Genomic DNA, 17,607 nt, shown 5'->3' with positions numbered 1-17,607 from the left:
ACTCAGTCGTGTCCGACTCTTCGCGACCCCATAGACTGCAGCCTACCAGTGTCCTCCGTCCGTGGGATTTTCCAGGCAAGAGTACTGGAGTGGGTTGCCATTGCTAGAACAATCATAAAAGCCCTACAAAGAAATATACTCAAACTATTGATAATTCAAAATGAAATTCTAAAAAGTGTTCAAGTAAACCTATGGGAAGGCAGAAAAAATGAAAACAGCCAAATGAGAAATGAAAGAAATAAAAAATAAGATGTAAAACTTAAGTCATGATATATCAATAATTACATTGACTATAAATGGTCTTAAAACACTAATTAATAGAGAGATAGTGTTTCTAAAAGAGATTAAAAAATGTGACCCAACTATGTGCTGTCTACACAAAACTAACATTAGGCTGTTTTTTTAATTCATAGTAAGGTCATATTTTTTAACTTAACAGTATAGATAGGCTGAAAGTAAAAAGACAGAAAGAAATACATCATGACACTTTAACCAAAGGAAAGCTGGAGAGGTTATATTACTACCAGATAAAGTAGACTTCAGAATGGGGAAAAAAAAAATTATCAGAGACACTAAGGGATATTACATGATAAAGGTCAATCCAAAAGAAGACATAACAATCCTAAATGTGTATGGACCAAACTACAGAACTGCAAGATAAGTGAAGCAAAAATTTATAAAACTGAAAGGAGAAATAGACAATTATGGGAGACTGCAATACCCTTCCCTCAACAATTGCTAGAAGCAATTAGACAGGAAATCAGAAAAGATAAAGAGAAATTCAACAAAGAACATTAATCAACAGGAGCTAATGACACTTTTAGAATATTGCTCTCAACAACAGAATATACATTTTTTCCCCAAGTGCCTGTGAAATATATACTAAGACAGACCATATCCTAGACGATAAAACAAACCCCAAGAAATCTAAAAGAACTGAAATCATATAATATGTTCTCTGACAGCAATGGAGTCAAACAATAAATCAATAACAAAAAGAAAAATCTCCAAATACTTGGAAACTAAATTTCTGAATAATCCATGAGACGTATCCAAGTTTGAAGGGCACAGTTAAAGTAGTATGGGAAGGGAAATTCACAGCATTAAACGTCTGCGTTAGAAAAGAAGAGAAGTCTCCAGTCACTAAACTAAGTGCCCCACCTCAACAACCTAGAAAAAGAAGAGCAAAATAAACTCAAAGCAAGCAGAAGAAAATAACCGAGGGGAGAAAACAAAAGCAAAAAAAAATCACTGAAACTGAAAACAGGAAATAATAGAGAAAATCAATGAATTAAAGAGCTGACTCTTTTGGTAAGATCAATAGAAGAGCCATAAAGCTGACAAAACTCCTAGCAATATTGACAAAGAGAAAAACAAAAGACACAAATATCAGAAATGAACAGGAAATAAGCCTGATCTATAGTCATCAAAAGAATAAGGAAATAACTATGAACCCCACATACATAAATTTGACAATTTAGATGAAAGTTACTCTAAAATCACAAACTAACCCACCTCATCCAATGTGAAATAAATAATTTTAATGGTTGTCACTATTGAATTTGTAATTTTAAAACTCCCAAAAAGAAATCTTCAGGCCCAGATAGTTTCACAGAGAATTCTACCAAATGTTATAAAGAAGAAATAACATCAATTCTACACAATATCTCCCAAAAAATCAGAAGAGGAGGGAACACTTCCCAATTTATTTTATGAAGCTAGAACTACCTCTGATACAAATACCAGACAAAGACAGTACAAAAAGAGAAAACAGCTGACCAACATCCCTCATAAATATAGACACAAGAATCCTTAACAAATTATTAGTAAATAAAATTCAGGAATATATAAAATCAATTCATTTTTCTCTACACTTGTCTCCATATAGCGCACTATCGATGTGCCTGGTACATCGACGTTACACCCCCATTAGGATGAAGCTCCACAAGGGCAGCGCTTTGTGTCTATTTACTCACTGCTACCGCCGCACCTCGGGTCTAGAACAGTACCTGACATACAGCAGACTGTCAATAAGTATTTGTCAAATGAGTCAGTAAATGACTCAAATTGAATCCAGAAACAGATTCACAGATTTAGAGAATAAACTAATAGTTGCTGGGGGGAAGGATGGGTGAAGGGATAGTTAGGAAGTTTCGATGGACATGTACACACTGCTACACTGAACATGGATAACCAACAAGGACGTAACGTACGGCCCAGGGAACTCAACTCAATGACATGTGGCAGCCTGGGGGGGAGCGGAGTCTGGGGAGAATGGATGTGTGTATATGTATGCTGAGTCCCTTTGCTGTCCACCTAAAACCATCACAACACTGCTATCAGCTAGACTCCAATACAAAATAAAAAACCTGAAAAAAGGTTAAATGGCAGAAGGGTATATACTGGTTTCCATGAGTAGATCAATTCAACTCTGTCACATGTCCTAAACCTCTTTCAAAGCTCCGTGACTTTACGTGCCTCTTCTGCGTATCAGGCACCTGTCAGATGCTGTATGCACGTTTACTCTTCACCACCCTCTGAGGTGTCAAAGACATCAGCGACTTGTGAAGTCCCTCAGCTAAAAACTGTGCAGTCCAGGTTTGACCCAGATGTATCAAATTCTAAAAGAACTTACTGTTCAACTGCAATCAATACTGCCTAGCATACATTAATAAGGTTCATTACTAATATTTATTTGACAAGTCTAAGCATACTCTTTCCAAATAATTGTATGAAAAAAATGCAGATTTTTCAATAACTCGTGAAAAGTTGAGTACCTTGGTTGATGCCTGGTCATATTGTGAAGTTGTTCTCACCAGTTCATCCCGGCTTTTGTTCAAAACTTTCTCTTTTTCATTTAATTCCACTTTTGCTTTCTCCAGTTGGAGTTGGAGTTCTTGAAGTTTATTCACTTGGCCTCTCATTTCTTTTTCCTGTCCTTGCAGACGTAGTTCAAACTCAGTAATCTTGCTCCTTAGTTCTTAAATCACAAACAAAACCCACACTTCAATTAACATGTATTTCTCACAAACAAATTTACAACTAAACTCAGAATGTATCACTGCTACTACACTCTGAAATCTTTGGTGAGTCAAATATAAATCAATTCACATTAAACAAAGAAACTATTTTAATTGGATTTAATTTCAATATTTAGTCTTTATTGTTATTTTTATTCAAAAATCCTATAAAAAGCAGAAGAAAATTTTTATGTTTTCACAGTAAACTTGTGGCAGGGAGGAATGCTTTTCTAAAATCATGAAGAAAACTGCAAAAAGTGTATCACATATAATACCCTGTGTTAAAATTACCACTTGGTTTTATATACCCACAAATATTTGTTTTGTACCCATATCAATGCAAATGAGTGCTAAGCAGTGAAAAATTCACCCTCCTATATTCTCTAGTGGCTTTACTGCCAGTAAAGAGCAAGACAGTGTGAACCCCCTCTACTGCCAAAATTAACAATAATTTTTTTTCATTTTTTTTTCTCCCTGCATATACACAATATTGGTTCCAAAGGCACTGGCCGTGTGATAGCTCTCACCAGTGCATGCTGATGGTGATTTTCAATCTATCACAGCACTGGAAATTATCATAGTCTGCAGAGCAGATTCCAAAACACCACCTGGCACCCTTGGCCGTCAGCAGCAGCGCGGTGCGGCAGCCAAGGTTACAGGTTTGCCCCCATATGGACAGCCTGGCAGCACACAGGAAAGCCGTTCTGCAGACACATGCCACACCTCTGGCCAAAACCAGCTTGTTCACGGGCCACACAAGGAGCCAGGTGAGAAGCGCGGGGAATGTCAACAGTGACCGCTTCTCCCTGCTTCGGAAAGTCAAAGCCACTCACCCTACTTTTAAAGTCTTCACGGCACCAGCTTTTTAGTAAAATAAAGATATCTTTCCAAATGGTGATAGCTTTTTTCATTATCCCAAAGACACTATTTCTTATCACCAGGCTGGGATGTTGACCAAGGATGGGTCTAACAAAACACAGTACCACTTTCTAGGATTAAAAGTGTCTGGAGTCATGTCTGAAATTATCTCAGGAAAATTTAACCCAAGAAGTTACCTTGGTTCTGTGCTTTTAACTGATCCAAAAGATGAGAATTGCTAGAATTATCACAGAAACTGCTATTAGTATCTGTTTTCCCTATTTGCAAAGTTGATCTACTCGGAGTCACTTCGTGTTCCCCAGAAAAATGAGATGCAGAGAAATCTCTCCTAACTGGAGTTTTTAGAGTGCTGGATGAAAGACGGCTTGGGGTTTTTTCTTGTTGCCATGAGAACACAGATGAAGAAGCCTGATGTCGGGCGATGTCCCGGTGATTCATCGTGCTTTGGGGAATAGCCTGGCTTGCTTTCTGTAAAAACAGAAGCTCTTTAGAGCCCTTTAGAAGTCACAATATTTAAGACTACATACTAGACTCATAGACATAAACATGCTTATGAAAGAGGAAAGTGGTGGTGGGGGAAAGACTACTACATATAATATAGATAAACAAGATCTTACACACAGGGAACTATATTCAATATCTTGCAATAAACTATAACAGAAAAGAATATGAAAAAGTATGTGTGTGTGTGTATATACATTTATATATATAAAACTGAATCACCTTGCCGTACACCTGAAACTAATACGAGACTGTAAATCAGCTACACTACAATCAAAATGTTTAAAAAGACTACGTACTTATTTTCAAATAGAACATAAAGATATGCCAAGAAGGTATTTAATAGCACTTCCACTGTGTACAAGAAAAGAACATTCATCAAGTCAGGGGAACCACTGAGTCCCATTATCCAGTGAAATGTTCTAACGGTCAGACTTAGCACTGAAGGGTAAAGCCAGCACCAGCTGAGGTTCAATCTATTTTAACTGGGCTCAGCTTTTGTATTTATCCTGTATCCCTCATAAACTTCATAAAAACACATGTGAGTACTCACTGCCATTTTGAATTCTGAAATATGGTTTTCCTTTGCCCACCCTTGGTCACTTCCCCCTATAGCTTTGAACACAGAGACTCAAAATTCATTACTAACCAAAGAACTCTTACAAGAATCTCATGTTCCACCATACTGTTTCCCCCCAAAAAATGTCCTAAGAGGCATTTTGTATTATATAAAACACATTTGTGGATTTTCTGCTGTTTAGAATCCTTTTTGTTCTTCTCTCTATCTCCATTCTAACAAACATCAAGTTGCAGCTACAGTAGCCGAGTTAAATTTTTTATAGCAAGGGCTTTTCTCACCACGGGGAGAGGTTTAATGTTTTTGGAGACTCACAGTCCTCCACAAAATAACTCTGGCAACAGATGTCGGGGCCAGAATTGATACCAATGTGAAATGGGTAACAAAGCAAATGATATTTCCAAGACAATCAGAAGTTTATGGTTTCATTTTTATTCATGTTGAAAAGCAATGCCTTTGCTATGTACCAAAACTCTGGTGATCTCAAAACAAGGGTTAAAGGCTTAAAAAAAATTAAAATTGCTAAAACTCGAACAGGTACTTTTTGATCCTCTATAAGGCATCTACTTATACATTCAGCCTTAACCTGTCTGCTAAGTTGGGCCATCTCACCAAGTTCATATGCTGAGTGGGACTGTGCCATTCAGTACCAAACTGGAATTTTTTTTTCTTGGAATTTAAAAAAAAAAAGAAAACGAATAATACCATGTGAGCAGAAATGAGAAAGGTATATTCTACAGACACCAGGTATTTTCAGGGTCAGTCCTGTAACTAAAAGCTGGGGTTCCCAAAACATGCATTTTGTTTATTTTATTGATGTTAAGCAAATCTTTCACCCACCTCTCTCAGCCTTTTTCTCCCCTACCAAATTGGAGTTTAAATCCCTTGTCAGCTACATATTTAAAAGAACTAGAGAGGTTATGTTGACAACCTTCTCACCTGAAATAAACATTTCATTAATAATGATCCCCAAACCTCTCATCCCTGGTAGCAATCACCAAATTCCATCAGAAGGTCTGAATAGGAAGCAATTGCCTCCAGGTGCCAAAGTCAGCCAGGAATAACTCTGGTCCCACCCTCTCCAAACATATTCTTTATCATATAAGATCTTAACAGAGAAACAAGTATGTTTCCACAGTTTCTAGGGAATTTGCGGCCTATTTGATATTTAGGGATAAAGTCATCTGCCCAATCCATTGTACTCCACACTTACCTATTTTTAAACTTAAAAATATCATAACCAATGAGCCAGGAAGTCTGTTTTCTCGGTATAAGAAAAACGGGTCAGCCCTATGTAGAGCAGATTTTTCTATCCTTGCTCCATCCTACTTATAGCAAAGTACTTCTTCAATTGCATACTCCATTAAAAGGCCCATAATTAACTTACCTTTGCCTGCAAGGCTTTTACCTCTGCCTCTAATCTTTGTCGTTCTTCAACTTCTTTATTATACTTTTCTTTTAGATCTTCATATTTGGAACCTAAACACAGACAATGAGATACAGTTTCAGTTTGATCACTGATTTTGCAAAGAATCATTATGATAGTCTAGAAATGAGTATCTTTGTACATCAGATAGAAAGAATATTTTGGTTAAGGCAACCGATACTGATCAAATTACTCAAATATCAAAATGCATGGAAACACAGGCATTTTGAATATTCCAAAACTGAATTATTTAAAAAAATACCATAGAAAAAAAAAAAAAAAAAATACCATAGACGCATAAAGGGAAAAGCTTAAAGGCTGACTGATGGCGCAACATATTTCAACAGATACACAAATATATATGTAACTAATGGCTGCTTTTTGTTGTTGTTTTTAATGCTTAAATTAGAAGCTGAATTCAAGGTTGAATGATTTCATTTCTTGGGCAGAATTAAAAATCTCAACAAAAGAGCTATTTATACAAAGGGAAAAGAATCCTTACCGCTATAATACTGGCTTGGTGTAAGCGGAGTTGCAAAAATTTTTTGTGGTGTAAGGCATGAATTCAGAGAGACATCCGCAGATTGTGCAGCTTGCTGGCTTCTTTCAAGTTCAGATTTACACCTGTGAGAAAACGACCCGAGAGGATGCCACACCAGTCACAGCTGCAGAACACCAACACCATACATTCCCAGAGAGCAACAAACTGACAAAAATACCCACCCTCTAAGAATTCCTACCACTGCATTTGTCCAACAGACACTTCATAAGAACTAACTTGCGAGACAGTCCTTTGTCTCCAAAGGAACTCAGAAAACAGAAATACAAGCCAGCCAATTACAATGTAATAAAGGCTATAGTGAAGATCTATAATAACCACTATCATAGCAAAGGAGAGTTGGGAGAGTTGGGACACATTCCAACCAAATTTTATATTCTAGGCCAAAGAAAGACACAGTGCAACCAAAAAAAAAAAAAAACCCCAGAACTTAAACACAGGAGGACATTGCTATCATTGAAGCAGGGGCTCAAATCTTGAAACTAGATAACATTACATATAATATTGTCATTATATTAATAATATAGACTTTGGCAAGATCCTTTTGACCTACCTTTTAGAGAAATGAAGATAAAAAGAAAAATAAACAAATGGGACCTAATTAAACTTAAAAGCTTTTGCGCAGCCAAGGAAACCATAAACAAGATGATGAAAAGACAACCCTCAGAATGGGAGAAAATACTTGCAAGTGAAGCAACTGACTAAAGATTAATCTCCAAAATATACAAGCAGCTCATGGAGTTCAGTATAAAACAACAACAGCAGGGCTTTCCTGGTGGCTCAGTGGTAAAGAATTCACCTGCCAATGTAGGAGACATGGGTTCGATCCCTGATCCAGGAAGATCCCACGTGCTGTGGAGCAACTAAGCCCATGCCCCACAACTACTAAGCCTGTGCTCTAGAGCCCGGGAGCTGCAGCTACCGAAGCCCGCGTGCCCTAGAGTCTGTGCCCCACAAGAGAGGGCCCCTGCTCATCGCAGCTGGAAAAAAGCCGGCGTGGCAACAAAGACCCAACACACCCAAAAATAAATATAAAAGTAAAAATTATTTTTTTTAAATATCAAAAAATGAAAAAAAAAAAAAATCAAAAAATGGAAGATCTAAACAGACATTTCTCCAAAAGAGACAGATAGATGGCCAACATGAAAAGATTCTCAACATCACTCCTTATTAGAGAAATGCAGATCAAACTACAGTCAGGTTATCCCCTCACACAGGTCAGACCAGCCATCATCAAAAAATCTACAAACAATAAATGCTGTAGAGGATGTGGAAAAAAGAAAACCCTCCTGCACTGTTGGTGGAATGTAAATTGATACAACCACTGTAGAGAACAGTACTGAGGTTCCTTAAAAAACTAAAAGCTACCATATGACCCAGCAACCCCACTACTGGGCATATACCTTGAGAAAACCATAATTCAAAAAGACACATGTACCCCATGTTAGGGCTTCACCAGTGGCTCAGGAGTAAAGAATCCGCCTGCAATCCAAGAGACATGGGTTCAATCCCTGGGTTGGGAGGATCCCCTGGAGAAGGGAATGGCTACCCAATCCAGTCTTTTTTGCCTGGGAAATCCCATGGACAGAGGAGCCTGGCAGGCTACAGTCCATGGGGGTCGCAGAAGAGTCAGACACAACCTAGTGACTGAACAACGACAACCCCAATCATTCACTGCGGCACTAGTTACAACAGCCAGTTCAGGGAATCAGCCTAAATGTCCACAGACAAATGAACGGATAAAAAAGATGTACAAATATACAAGTATTACTCAGCCACAAAAGGGAAAGAAATTGGGTCATCTGTAGTGATATGGATGAACCCAGAGTCTGTCACAAGAGAGTGAAGTATGCCAGAAAGAATAAAACAAGTATCATATATTAACACATATATAAGGAATCTAGAAAAATGGTACTGATGAACCTATTTGCCAGGCAGAAACAGAGATGTAGAGAATGGACTTGTGGACAGAGGAGGAAGGACAGGGTTGGTGAATGAAGAGAGTAGTATTGATATATATACACTACCACATATAAGATACATAGCTAGCGGGAAGCTGCTCTATACCACAGGGAACTCGCTTAGCGCTCCGTGATGACCTACAGGGCTGGGAGGGAGGCTTAAGAGGGTCAGCATATATGTATACTTACGGCTGATTCACACTGTTGTTCAGCAGAAACTACCACAGTATTATAAAGCAATTATACTCCAGTTAAAAATTAAATAAGTAGAAAATTTAAATAAATAAAAACATAGCCTTGATATACATACTATGCCTTTTATGACATTTTTTAAATGCACATATAAAAATCAAGTAACTTCATGCATGTAGAAAAGATACTGGCAGGAAACTGTCCCAAAGAAATGAAGAAAGTGAGCTAAACACAATCATTCTCAGTATGTGTGGAGCATTGGTTCCAAGACCCCTGGAGATGACAAATATCCAGGATGCTCAAGTCCCTTATGTAGAATTAGCAGTAGTACCGTCAGCCCTTCATATCGTTAGGTGTAGAACCTGAGGATGCAGAGAACCTGAACTGTACGTGTGTCCAGTATCCTTACCATTTAAGTTCTAACACCCTTCAAGAGAACGCAATTCTTGCAGCTTGCCCAGTGTCTCTGGTTTTCCCTTAACACAAGAAATAAAATGAAGCTCCTCGTACAATTGCTAATGATGGGCACCATTCTCTCTGCCAAGGACACATTAATCAAAGCAGGAAGGGAAGAAAGGAATAAAGGAAGGGCCTCAGTGCGCTAGCTCCTCCCGGATCTAAATTCAATCCGAGAAGGAAGTAATGTATGAGCTGAAAATGGTTATTCAGCAAATCAAATCACCTTCAAATTCATAATAGATAACACCTCTCCAACAAAAATGTTCTATTAGTGTAAAAATAATAACAAGAAATAAATGAATTCAATCTTAATATTTCACTCAATATTTTTGATATTATCATTTCAACGTACCATCAATGCAAAAATCACTAATAAGGTATTTTACATGTTTTTGTACTAAATCTTCAGAATTTGGAGTTCACTGCCTATTTCCAGCACACCTCCATTTACATTAACCACATTTCAAGTGTCCCATGGCCACATGTAGCCAGTGGTGACCATATTGGACACTGCAGGTCTATAGACTTCCCAAGGGGTAAAAGGTTGGTGACTCCAGAGAGAAATTTTGAAGGAACTTGCGAAATTGGTGTTTCTTTTCCCTCTCAAATTCACATCTTATCCCCTTTTCCCTATCTTTTCATTTGAAAAAGTTTATTAATTTTAAATAGTAAATAAAAATATACCCTGCTGTTATTTTTATAAACCTTTGTATCGCCTGTCTCCTAGGGAAAAAAAACACAAACTATCACCACTAAAAAAAAAAATGTACTAAATTAAGCTCTTTTCTACTAGGTTTAATTTACCCAAGCATCTCTTCCTCAAATGTTAAAATATGAATGTTTCTGTCTAAATTATTAACATCAATATTTCTAACATTGGCACCCAAAATGTTCTTTTCAAAGAAATAATTATTCCAGCATACTGAAGTGAACTTCCTATTTCCCAAGCACCTGCTTTCCAAAACAAATGCTTCTTTCATTTATTCATTCAACAAGTATTCGAGGACTTGCAATTGCCAGGTGCTAGGAATACAGTGATGAACAAGCCAAACAAAGATAAAGTTTAGGAAAACAAAGAACAAAAGACATTTATTTATCATTCTAACATTGCAACTTAATAGCCACCTTACCACACGGATAGAAAACAAAATTAGAAAAAGATGGCTATGTACCTAAGCTATCATCCTCATAAAAAGACAAGCAGACAATCAACCCTTGGTACCTGCAGAAGGTTGGGTCTAGGACCCTCTTAAATACTAAAGGGCTTCCCTTGTGTCTCAGCTGGTAAAGAATCCACCTGCAATGCGGGAGACCTGGGCTTGATCCCTGGGTTGGAAAGATCCCCTGAAGGGAAAGGCTACCCACTCCAGTATTCTGGCCTGGAGAATTCCAGGGACTGTATAGTCCATGGGGTTGCAGAGTCGGAGAGGACTGAGCGACTTGCACTTTCACCTTAAATACTAAAATGTGCAAAGGTTCAACTCTCATATTAAATCACATAGGTAGCATTTGCATAATAACCTATGCACATCATCCTGCACATTTTAAATCACCTCTAGGTTACTTATAATACCTAATATAATGTATATACTATGTTAATAGTTGTCAGCATGCAAATTTAATTTTTGCTTTTGGAACTCTCTGGAATTTTTTCTTCGAATATTTTTGACCCTAGTTGGTTGAATCTGTGGATGCAGAACTCATAGATATGAAGAGTCAACTCTTAATTTTTAAATGTTTTACCTTTCACAAATATGTTTGCTTTGTAGGTAGAATTAAGATAACTGCAAGCTATGCCTGGAAAAAAGTTCTTGGTATCAAAATACTTATTAATTACAAACGGAAAAACAGTAATTTACAATCCAGAAATTCAGGTAACACCCTAACCAAGTGATGGTTTAAAAGTCAAACTGAATCATGTACCCTCTGATATGAGGCACTGAGAAAGGCATGTCACTAGTTCTGTGACACTCTTACCAAAAATTCATAGCCTCAATCTGACCCAGTGATTCTCTCTCCAGGATGACTTTGCCCTCCCAAAGGGCATTTGGCAGTGCCTGGTGACATTTCTGACTGTCAAAATTTGGAGATGGGGTAAGTGCTACTGGTATCTAGTGAGTGGAGGCCAGAAATTCCACATATCCTATGGTGAACAGGGCAGCCTTCCACAACAAAGAATAATCCAGTCCAAAGTGTCAACTCTGCCATTGTTGAAAAACAGCAGACAAATCCAAATGAGTTCTATTTTACAATAAAGGGGTCTAGTGCTCCTTAAAAATGTCAAAGTCACAAAAGTCAAAAAACCATCACAGCTTAAGGAGAAAAGAAAACATCCACTAAATGCAACATGGAATCCTGGCTCAGATCCTGGAGTAGAAAAAGGACATTCCTGGAAAAATGAGTGTATGGACATGACTGGAAAAATGAGAGAAATTCTAATAAGATCTATAGTTAATAGTATTGAATTAACATTAATTTCCTGTTTGGTCATTTTACCCTGGTTATGTAAGGTGTTAACTGGTTCTGGAAGTGTAAAGTTATTTAAAAACAAAACTCATTCTTAAAATTTCTAGGGGAACATTCACAGAAATTAACATGGGGCAATTTGCTAGTCTTTTTTGCTTTTAATCTTCCACTATTAGAATGAGAAGATTCCATTTATAAGCTAGGAGTGCTCAAGTCCCACTAAACTTATTTTTTGATTAATGCCTCTAGTTGTTTGGGGGTTTTTTTTTAAATGGAAAAATAGTAATAAGCACTTTTTAAAAAATTGGTCAAAGAAAAAAATTGGTCAAATATGGCATTGAAATTGGTGGGTTTCTTCCCATTTAACAAGTATTTTATTGGTTGCCTTTTATAAGACAAGCAGTTTTATTTTTTTTATTGGAGTATAATTGCTTTGCAATGTTGTGCTTCGTTTCTGCTGCATAATAAAGTGAATCAGCTATATGGATATATTCCCTTCCCTCTTAGACCTCCCTCCTACCCCCACTCCCCCATCCCAACCCATATAGGTCTTCTCAGAGCACTGAGCTGAGTTCCCTATGCTCTATAGTAAAGTAGGTTCCAACCAGCTAGCTATTTCATACAAGGTAGTGTATGTATGTCAATCCCAATTTCCCCACCCCCACCTTCCCCAACCGTCCACGTGTTTCCAGGGCAGGAAGAGAGATGCAGTCATAGAGAATGAAATCAATGAGCTGATTATGTAATGCATAGGTCTCTATGCATTACAGGTCTCTCGGATGGGGATCTCGGTGGGAAAGTCTTGCAGACTTCACTTCCCTCCTCTCCAGCTGAGATTCCGTGGCACCCAACTTCACTCACTCTCTTCCACATCCTCAATTACTCCACTGTCTTCTAGCCCATCACCCTTGCCCCCAAACCCTAAATCAATCCTCTTGGATATCTTCTCAGCATTTATACCCCACATGCTAAAGAAGAAAAAAAAACCCTCATACAATGCTACAGACTGGTCCTACTATAAATTCCTGGCCTCCAATCTTAACTGCGCTCTCGCTGCTCCCCATCTTTGGGAATTCCCCAGTTCTCATTCTCTACAGCAGCTTTTCCACACAGAGAAGACACATGCCATCAACAGAAGCCACGTTTCAACTTCCCTGCATCTTTCCAGTAACCACTGTTGACAGTTTGGGTATTTATGATTGCACCCCGCTAGTAACACAGACCTTGGCACATGAGGCAGCTTAATAAACATATATTGAATAAGTAAATGAATAAGCCAGCAACCATTTAATGAATTCACACGGCCCTGAGCCTGCAACAACATGACTGAAGCATATGAGAATTAATTTTCCTCAAATCATTGTTCATTCCACTGGAAAGGAAAAACCTTCAATATGTAATAATAACACCATGAAAAGGATGCACCTGATAAATACATATAAAGATATCCATAATAAATACTATTCCCCAAAAAGTTACCTTTTAAGTTCCTGTTCCAGCTTTTCTATTTGTTTTTTGCTCGAGTTCAGTTGACCTTCTTGGAAATTCACTTGTGACTCTTTGACTTGAAGTTCATGAGAAATCTTCTGCTTAGTCTTCTCCAGATTTTCACATATTTCCATCAAGCTTTGGTTCTCCCTTTTCAGGTTTGCACCCTCTGTTTTTTCATTCTCAACCTAGTGGGGATTGTTCAAAAGGAAATACATCACTTACTCATGAACTTACCAGACATTATCTGTGAATCTGAGTCTAATCCTGATGACTAATTTTCTGAAATATTATTGTAATAATCCAGAAGTCAATGCTTGATGAACAGAGAAATCCTAGGTGATCTCATTTTGAAGTTTATTGACAAAAGTTTTACAAAGTCATGTATTACACTGTCTTTGGTTAGGTCTACACACACCGATCCTAGAGAGGCTTTAATATGCTTTCAAGAATTAAAAAACATTAACCTATAAACCCTCTCTTAGCTACTCATTTTTAAGTTCAGCTGCCAAAGCCAGTAAGTATAAGAAATTGAAAAATTCTCCCACTAGCAAAAACATTTTAGAAGCAGCAATTGTATTACTACTCTAGTATGAAAGAGTACTATTTAAGTTTCCATTTACTAGTCCTGGAGAGATCTGGGAACTCCACAATGAAAGCTCACTGTCAGAAAGCAGTATCTAGGAGACTTCTTTGGTGATCCAGTGGTTAAGACTCTGAGTTTCCACTGCAGGGAGTGTAGGTTCGATCCCCAGTCAGGGAACTAAGATCCCACATGCCTCACAGCCACCCTCCCCCCCCCCAAAAAAAGCAGTATCTATTTGGGCTGCAAAGTGTTCTGATACTGACCCCAGATTCAGAGCCAGAGACTTTTGGCCATGTTGGTGCAGAATGCAAAAGCGATGTCCAATTCATGGTCCCTAACAGAAGTGAAAATGGAATTCAGCATCCCTACACACGAGCACATAAGCAGAAATGAGGACAGAGAATGCAGAAGTAAGGTAATCACAATAAAAAAGACTCAATAGAGGAGAGGAGGGAGGATAACCACCTGCAGACAGCAAAATCACTTTTCTCTAAATTAAAAAGACCAAGAGGAAACTGTTAATCCAAATAATGAGTGAACAGTTGTAAAACCCAGCATCTCAGTGATACCTTCTGTTTTTGCTTTTGCAGCGCAGCCTCCAGGGTCTCGAGCTGGAACTGCCTCTGCTGCCTTTCTTTCTTCAGTTTGTCGAGCTGGCCTTCGAGCTCTTGAATCTTCTGAAGAGCTCTTGTAGGCAGGCCTTCCTTCCATTCTTCCAAAGCCCAGCTCATTTTGCTCTCCTTTCTTTATGACCCCAACATTTATAAACAAACTGAAAAGAATAAACAGACTGTTGATCCTACCACGGTAAAAGAAAACTTACAGTCTCAGAATCGAACTAATCTACATAACCACCTCTAAGAATCAAATTTCAAAACTTCTTTCAAAAGATAACAAAGTATAGCTTCCACCTAGCCACCCTCTGCAAGGTGACTCCCAATAACTCTGACTGTGAAGTAGTACACAATATGCTCGTTTGGTTTCACCTTGCTTTCTGTTTTCCTTATTTCTCATTTTTCACTTCTTACTAGGCTACCAGTCAGTTCGTTTTCATTATACAAGGTATGAATATTTTGCTATAAGGTTTCTGGGGAAATTGGTCTTATAGGACAAATAAGATACATAAGTTATTTTGCAAATGCTCATCTTTCTACTCTTCACGTCATTAATTCCCACTCATACTCCGTCCCTCTTCCTCCAGGAAGACTTCCCTGAGGACATCCATCATAATCTGGTATTTTCTCTCCATCAGAGTCTCTCATGATACAGGTACCTCCTCCTCCTCCCACGTGGTTATCATTTGTTGAGTCAGTGCATGAAAGAACAAAGTGTGAATGCCATACTAGCACTAGAATCACTGCAAAATGCAGTTAAGTCATTCTCCAGACCAACCGTGACCAGGAATCAGGTATATAGCCTTAGTGATTCAAATTCCTTCTCAGCTATAGACAAGATGTGTGGCCTTGGGCATGTTATTTAACAGGTCTGTGCTCGGGTTTCCAGGTTTGGGAATAATAATGGTGGTGACTCCCTAAACCTTTGGAACACTATCTCCTGATAAGCTTTCCATACATATTAGCTATTATATTAGTTCCTGAAAAACACTTTTTTGTTTGTATATTGCTACCTATGGTACCAAGACAGAAATGGCCTACCTCTTTCTCGGACATATCTTAGAAAATTTAAAACAGCTGAGAGAAAAGTATGGTAATTATTCTCTTCTCAGCCTTTGGAACTCAAACGGAAGAAAAAAAAGCATTCATTTTCCAGTTATTTTAGCAAGAGGATGAGAATCTGTTTTTTTACTAAGTGAAGTCCACAACCATTTTGGTGTTTTGTTTCAATCGACTTCATCAAGGAAATTTATCAGCATGATTAAAAATTAGTTGAAAAAAAAATTAGTTGATGAAAGTACTACGAATAATTTTTTTCCAAAAATTAAAAGAGAAGCAAGGGTCTCCGAAAGCACATAATTTCAAGCCTTAGAAAGTTGTTTTCTCTGCCATTCTCCCCTCCCCCTTAATTCTTTGAACACAGTGTCGTAAACCCCATTCCCATCTACCCAAAAACTACTTCAAGGAGTCTCACGCCACTCCAGCAACAAAGACAGTTTACACTTCCCCAATAGGCAACCTCATCTATTATAAACTAGCTAGTTCATTCAGGAGTTCAGGGGTGCCTTCAGAGGCACTATAACTCCTAAACAATTCTGCCAGCCATGGAAGGCATTACATCAAGACATCATAGCAAACAAAATATTAAAAGGAGCAATTTAAAAAGATGATACAGACGATGGAAATAAACAGAAGGACGACTGGCCAGTTAAATGCTTTTCCATTTCCAAGTCTAAGATACAACAAAACATAAATGGTTAAAGCAACCAACAGACCCAAGCTAATTTTGATTACAGGGGACTTCGACAGATTTAAGGTATCAATCATTCAACAATCTATATGGAACCACTGGGGCAACAGGACAAAAAAAAAAACAATGTAAACCTCAAGATGAAACGGGCAAAGGGGGTAGGGGGTGGGGTGATGAAGAAAAGCCCAGGATGTCAAGGTTCCTGCCAAAAGGATTTGCAGGACTACGCTCATTCCAAAAATGTTCTATCTTAACCAAGTGGAGGACACTTTCCATGCCCGAATCACTGAACCCCAAAGAAACTCTTTTGTGACGCGCACATCACGCACTGCAGGCCGGGTTCACACGTTCCCTTTATCAGAATCCCCCATCTCCAAGAAACCCGAGTCCCCGCCGAAAGTGCTACCGCGGAGCCTGTAAGTGAAAACTCTGCCTGCGCCTCCAGACCAAGCTCGGGAACAGGCCTCAAAGTCATTTATTTCTGAGTCCTCATCCCATATATAGCGCAAGCCAGGTCCACAGGCGCAGTCCAAGAAATGCGAAAATAAAAGGAAGGCAAGAGAGAAAAGCTCTCGCAACGAACAACAGGCACACCAAACCGTTGCCCAGATCAAAACCCTCAAATCCCAAGTTTGCATCTCCTCCAAGCGACAAAAGACCGATGTCCACATTTCAAACAGGAGGTCTAGAAAGGCTGCCAGTGAAATACCTACTGAGCTTCAAGTCCCTTTCCGTACAGAGGAATGTTTCCCCCAAAGGGCGAAGCAAGGTCTCCTGACACTAGTGCAAACCCACTTTCACCGGGAGCACAGGGGCGCCGAGACCCCTAAGAACCTGGCCCGGGGCCGATTCTCTAGGCCCTCGGGTGGGAGGAGACAGCGGCCTCAGCGCCCAGAAGCGCCATCCCACAGGGATCGCCTCCCAGGAGCCCCCAGCACAAGGCCCGCGGCTCCCTCACGCCCGCCGCCAGAGCTGGGACCCAAGGAGAACACTCACCTTGCTGGCAGGAAAGGACAAACAACCCTTCTGAAAGGCGAGTCCTTGTCCAGCCTCGGCGAGCTGGAGCACAGAGGCCAATTCAAACTGCCCGCGACCGCCACCCGTTTTCGATTCGAGCGCTTCCGGCCTC

General features: G+C 39.0%; 1 protein-coding gene across 1 annotated transcript in view; it reads right to left on the bottom strand.

Annotated features, from left to right (window-relative positions):
* CENPF (centromere protein F) overlaps positions 1–17,607 on the bottom strand; it is a 61,772-nt gene extending 44,165 nt beyond the window's left edge. Inside the window, exons 1-7 of the mRNA XM_043485245.1 lie at positions 17,475–17,607; positions 14,684–14,886; positions 13,520–13,716; positions 6,906–7,027; positions 6,365–6,456; positions 4,076–4,367; positions 2,778–2,980 (exon numbers count right to left, since the gene is read on the bottom strand). Of these exons, the coding sequence (XP_043341180.1) occupies positions 2,778–2,980; positions 4,076–4,367; positions 6,365–6,456; positions 6,906–7,027; positions 13,520–13,716; positions 14,684–14,845 (1,068 nt within the window). The 5' untranslated portion in view covers positions 14,846–14,886; positions 17,475–17,607. The remainder of the gene's footprint in view (positions 1–2,777; positions 2,981–4,075; positions 4,368–6,364; positions 6,457–6,905; positions 7,028–13,519; positions 13,717–14,683; positions 14,887–17,474) is intronic.

This window comes from Cervus canadensis, chromosome 13 (genome assembly GCF_019320065.1).
Source record: "Cervus canadensis isolate Bull #8, Minnesota chromosome 13, ASM1932006v1, whole genome shotgun sequence".
Classification (NCBI taxonomy): domain Eukaryota; kingdom Metazoa; phylum Chordata; class Mammalia; order Artiodactyla; family Cervidae; genus Cervus; species Cervus canadensis.
This window is presented reverse-complemented; position numbering and strand designations above follow the sequence as displayed.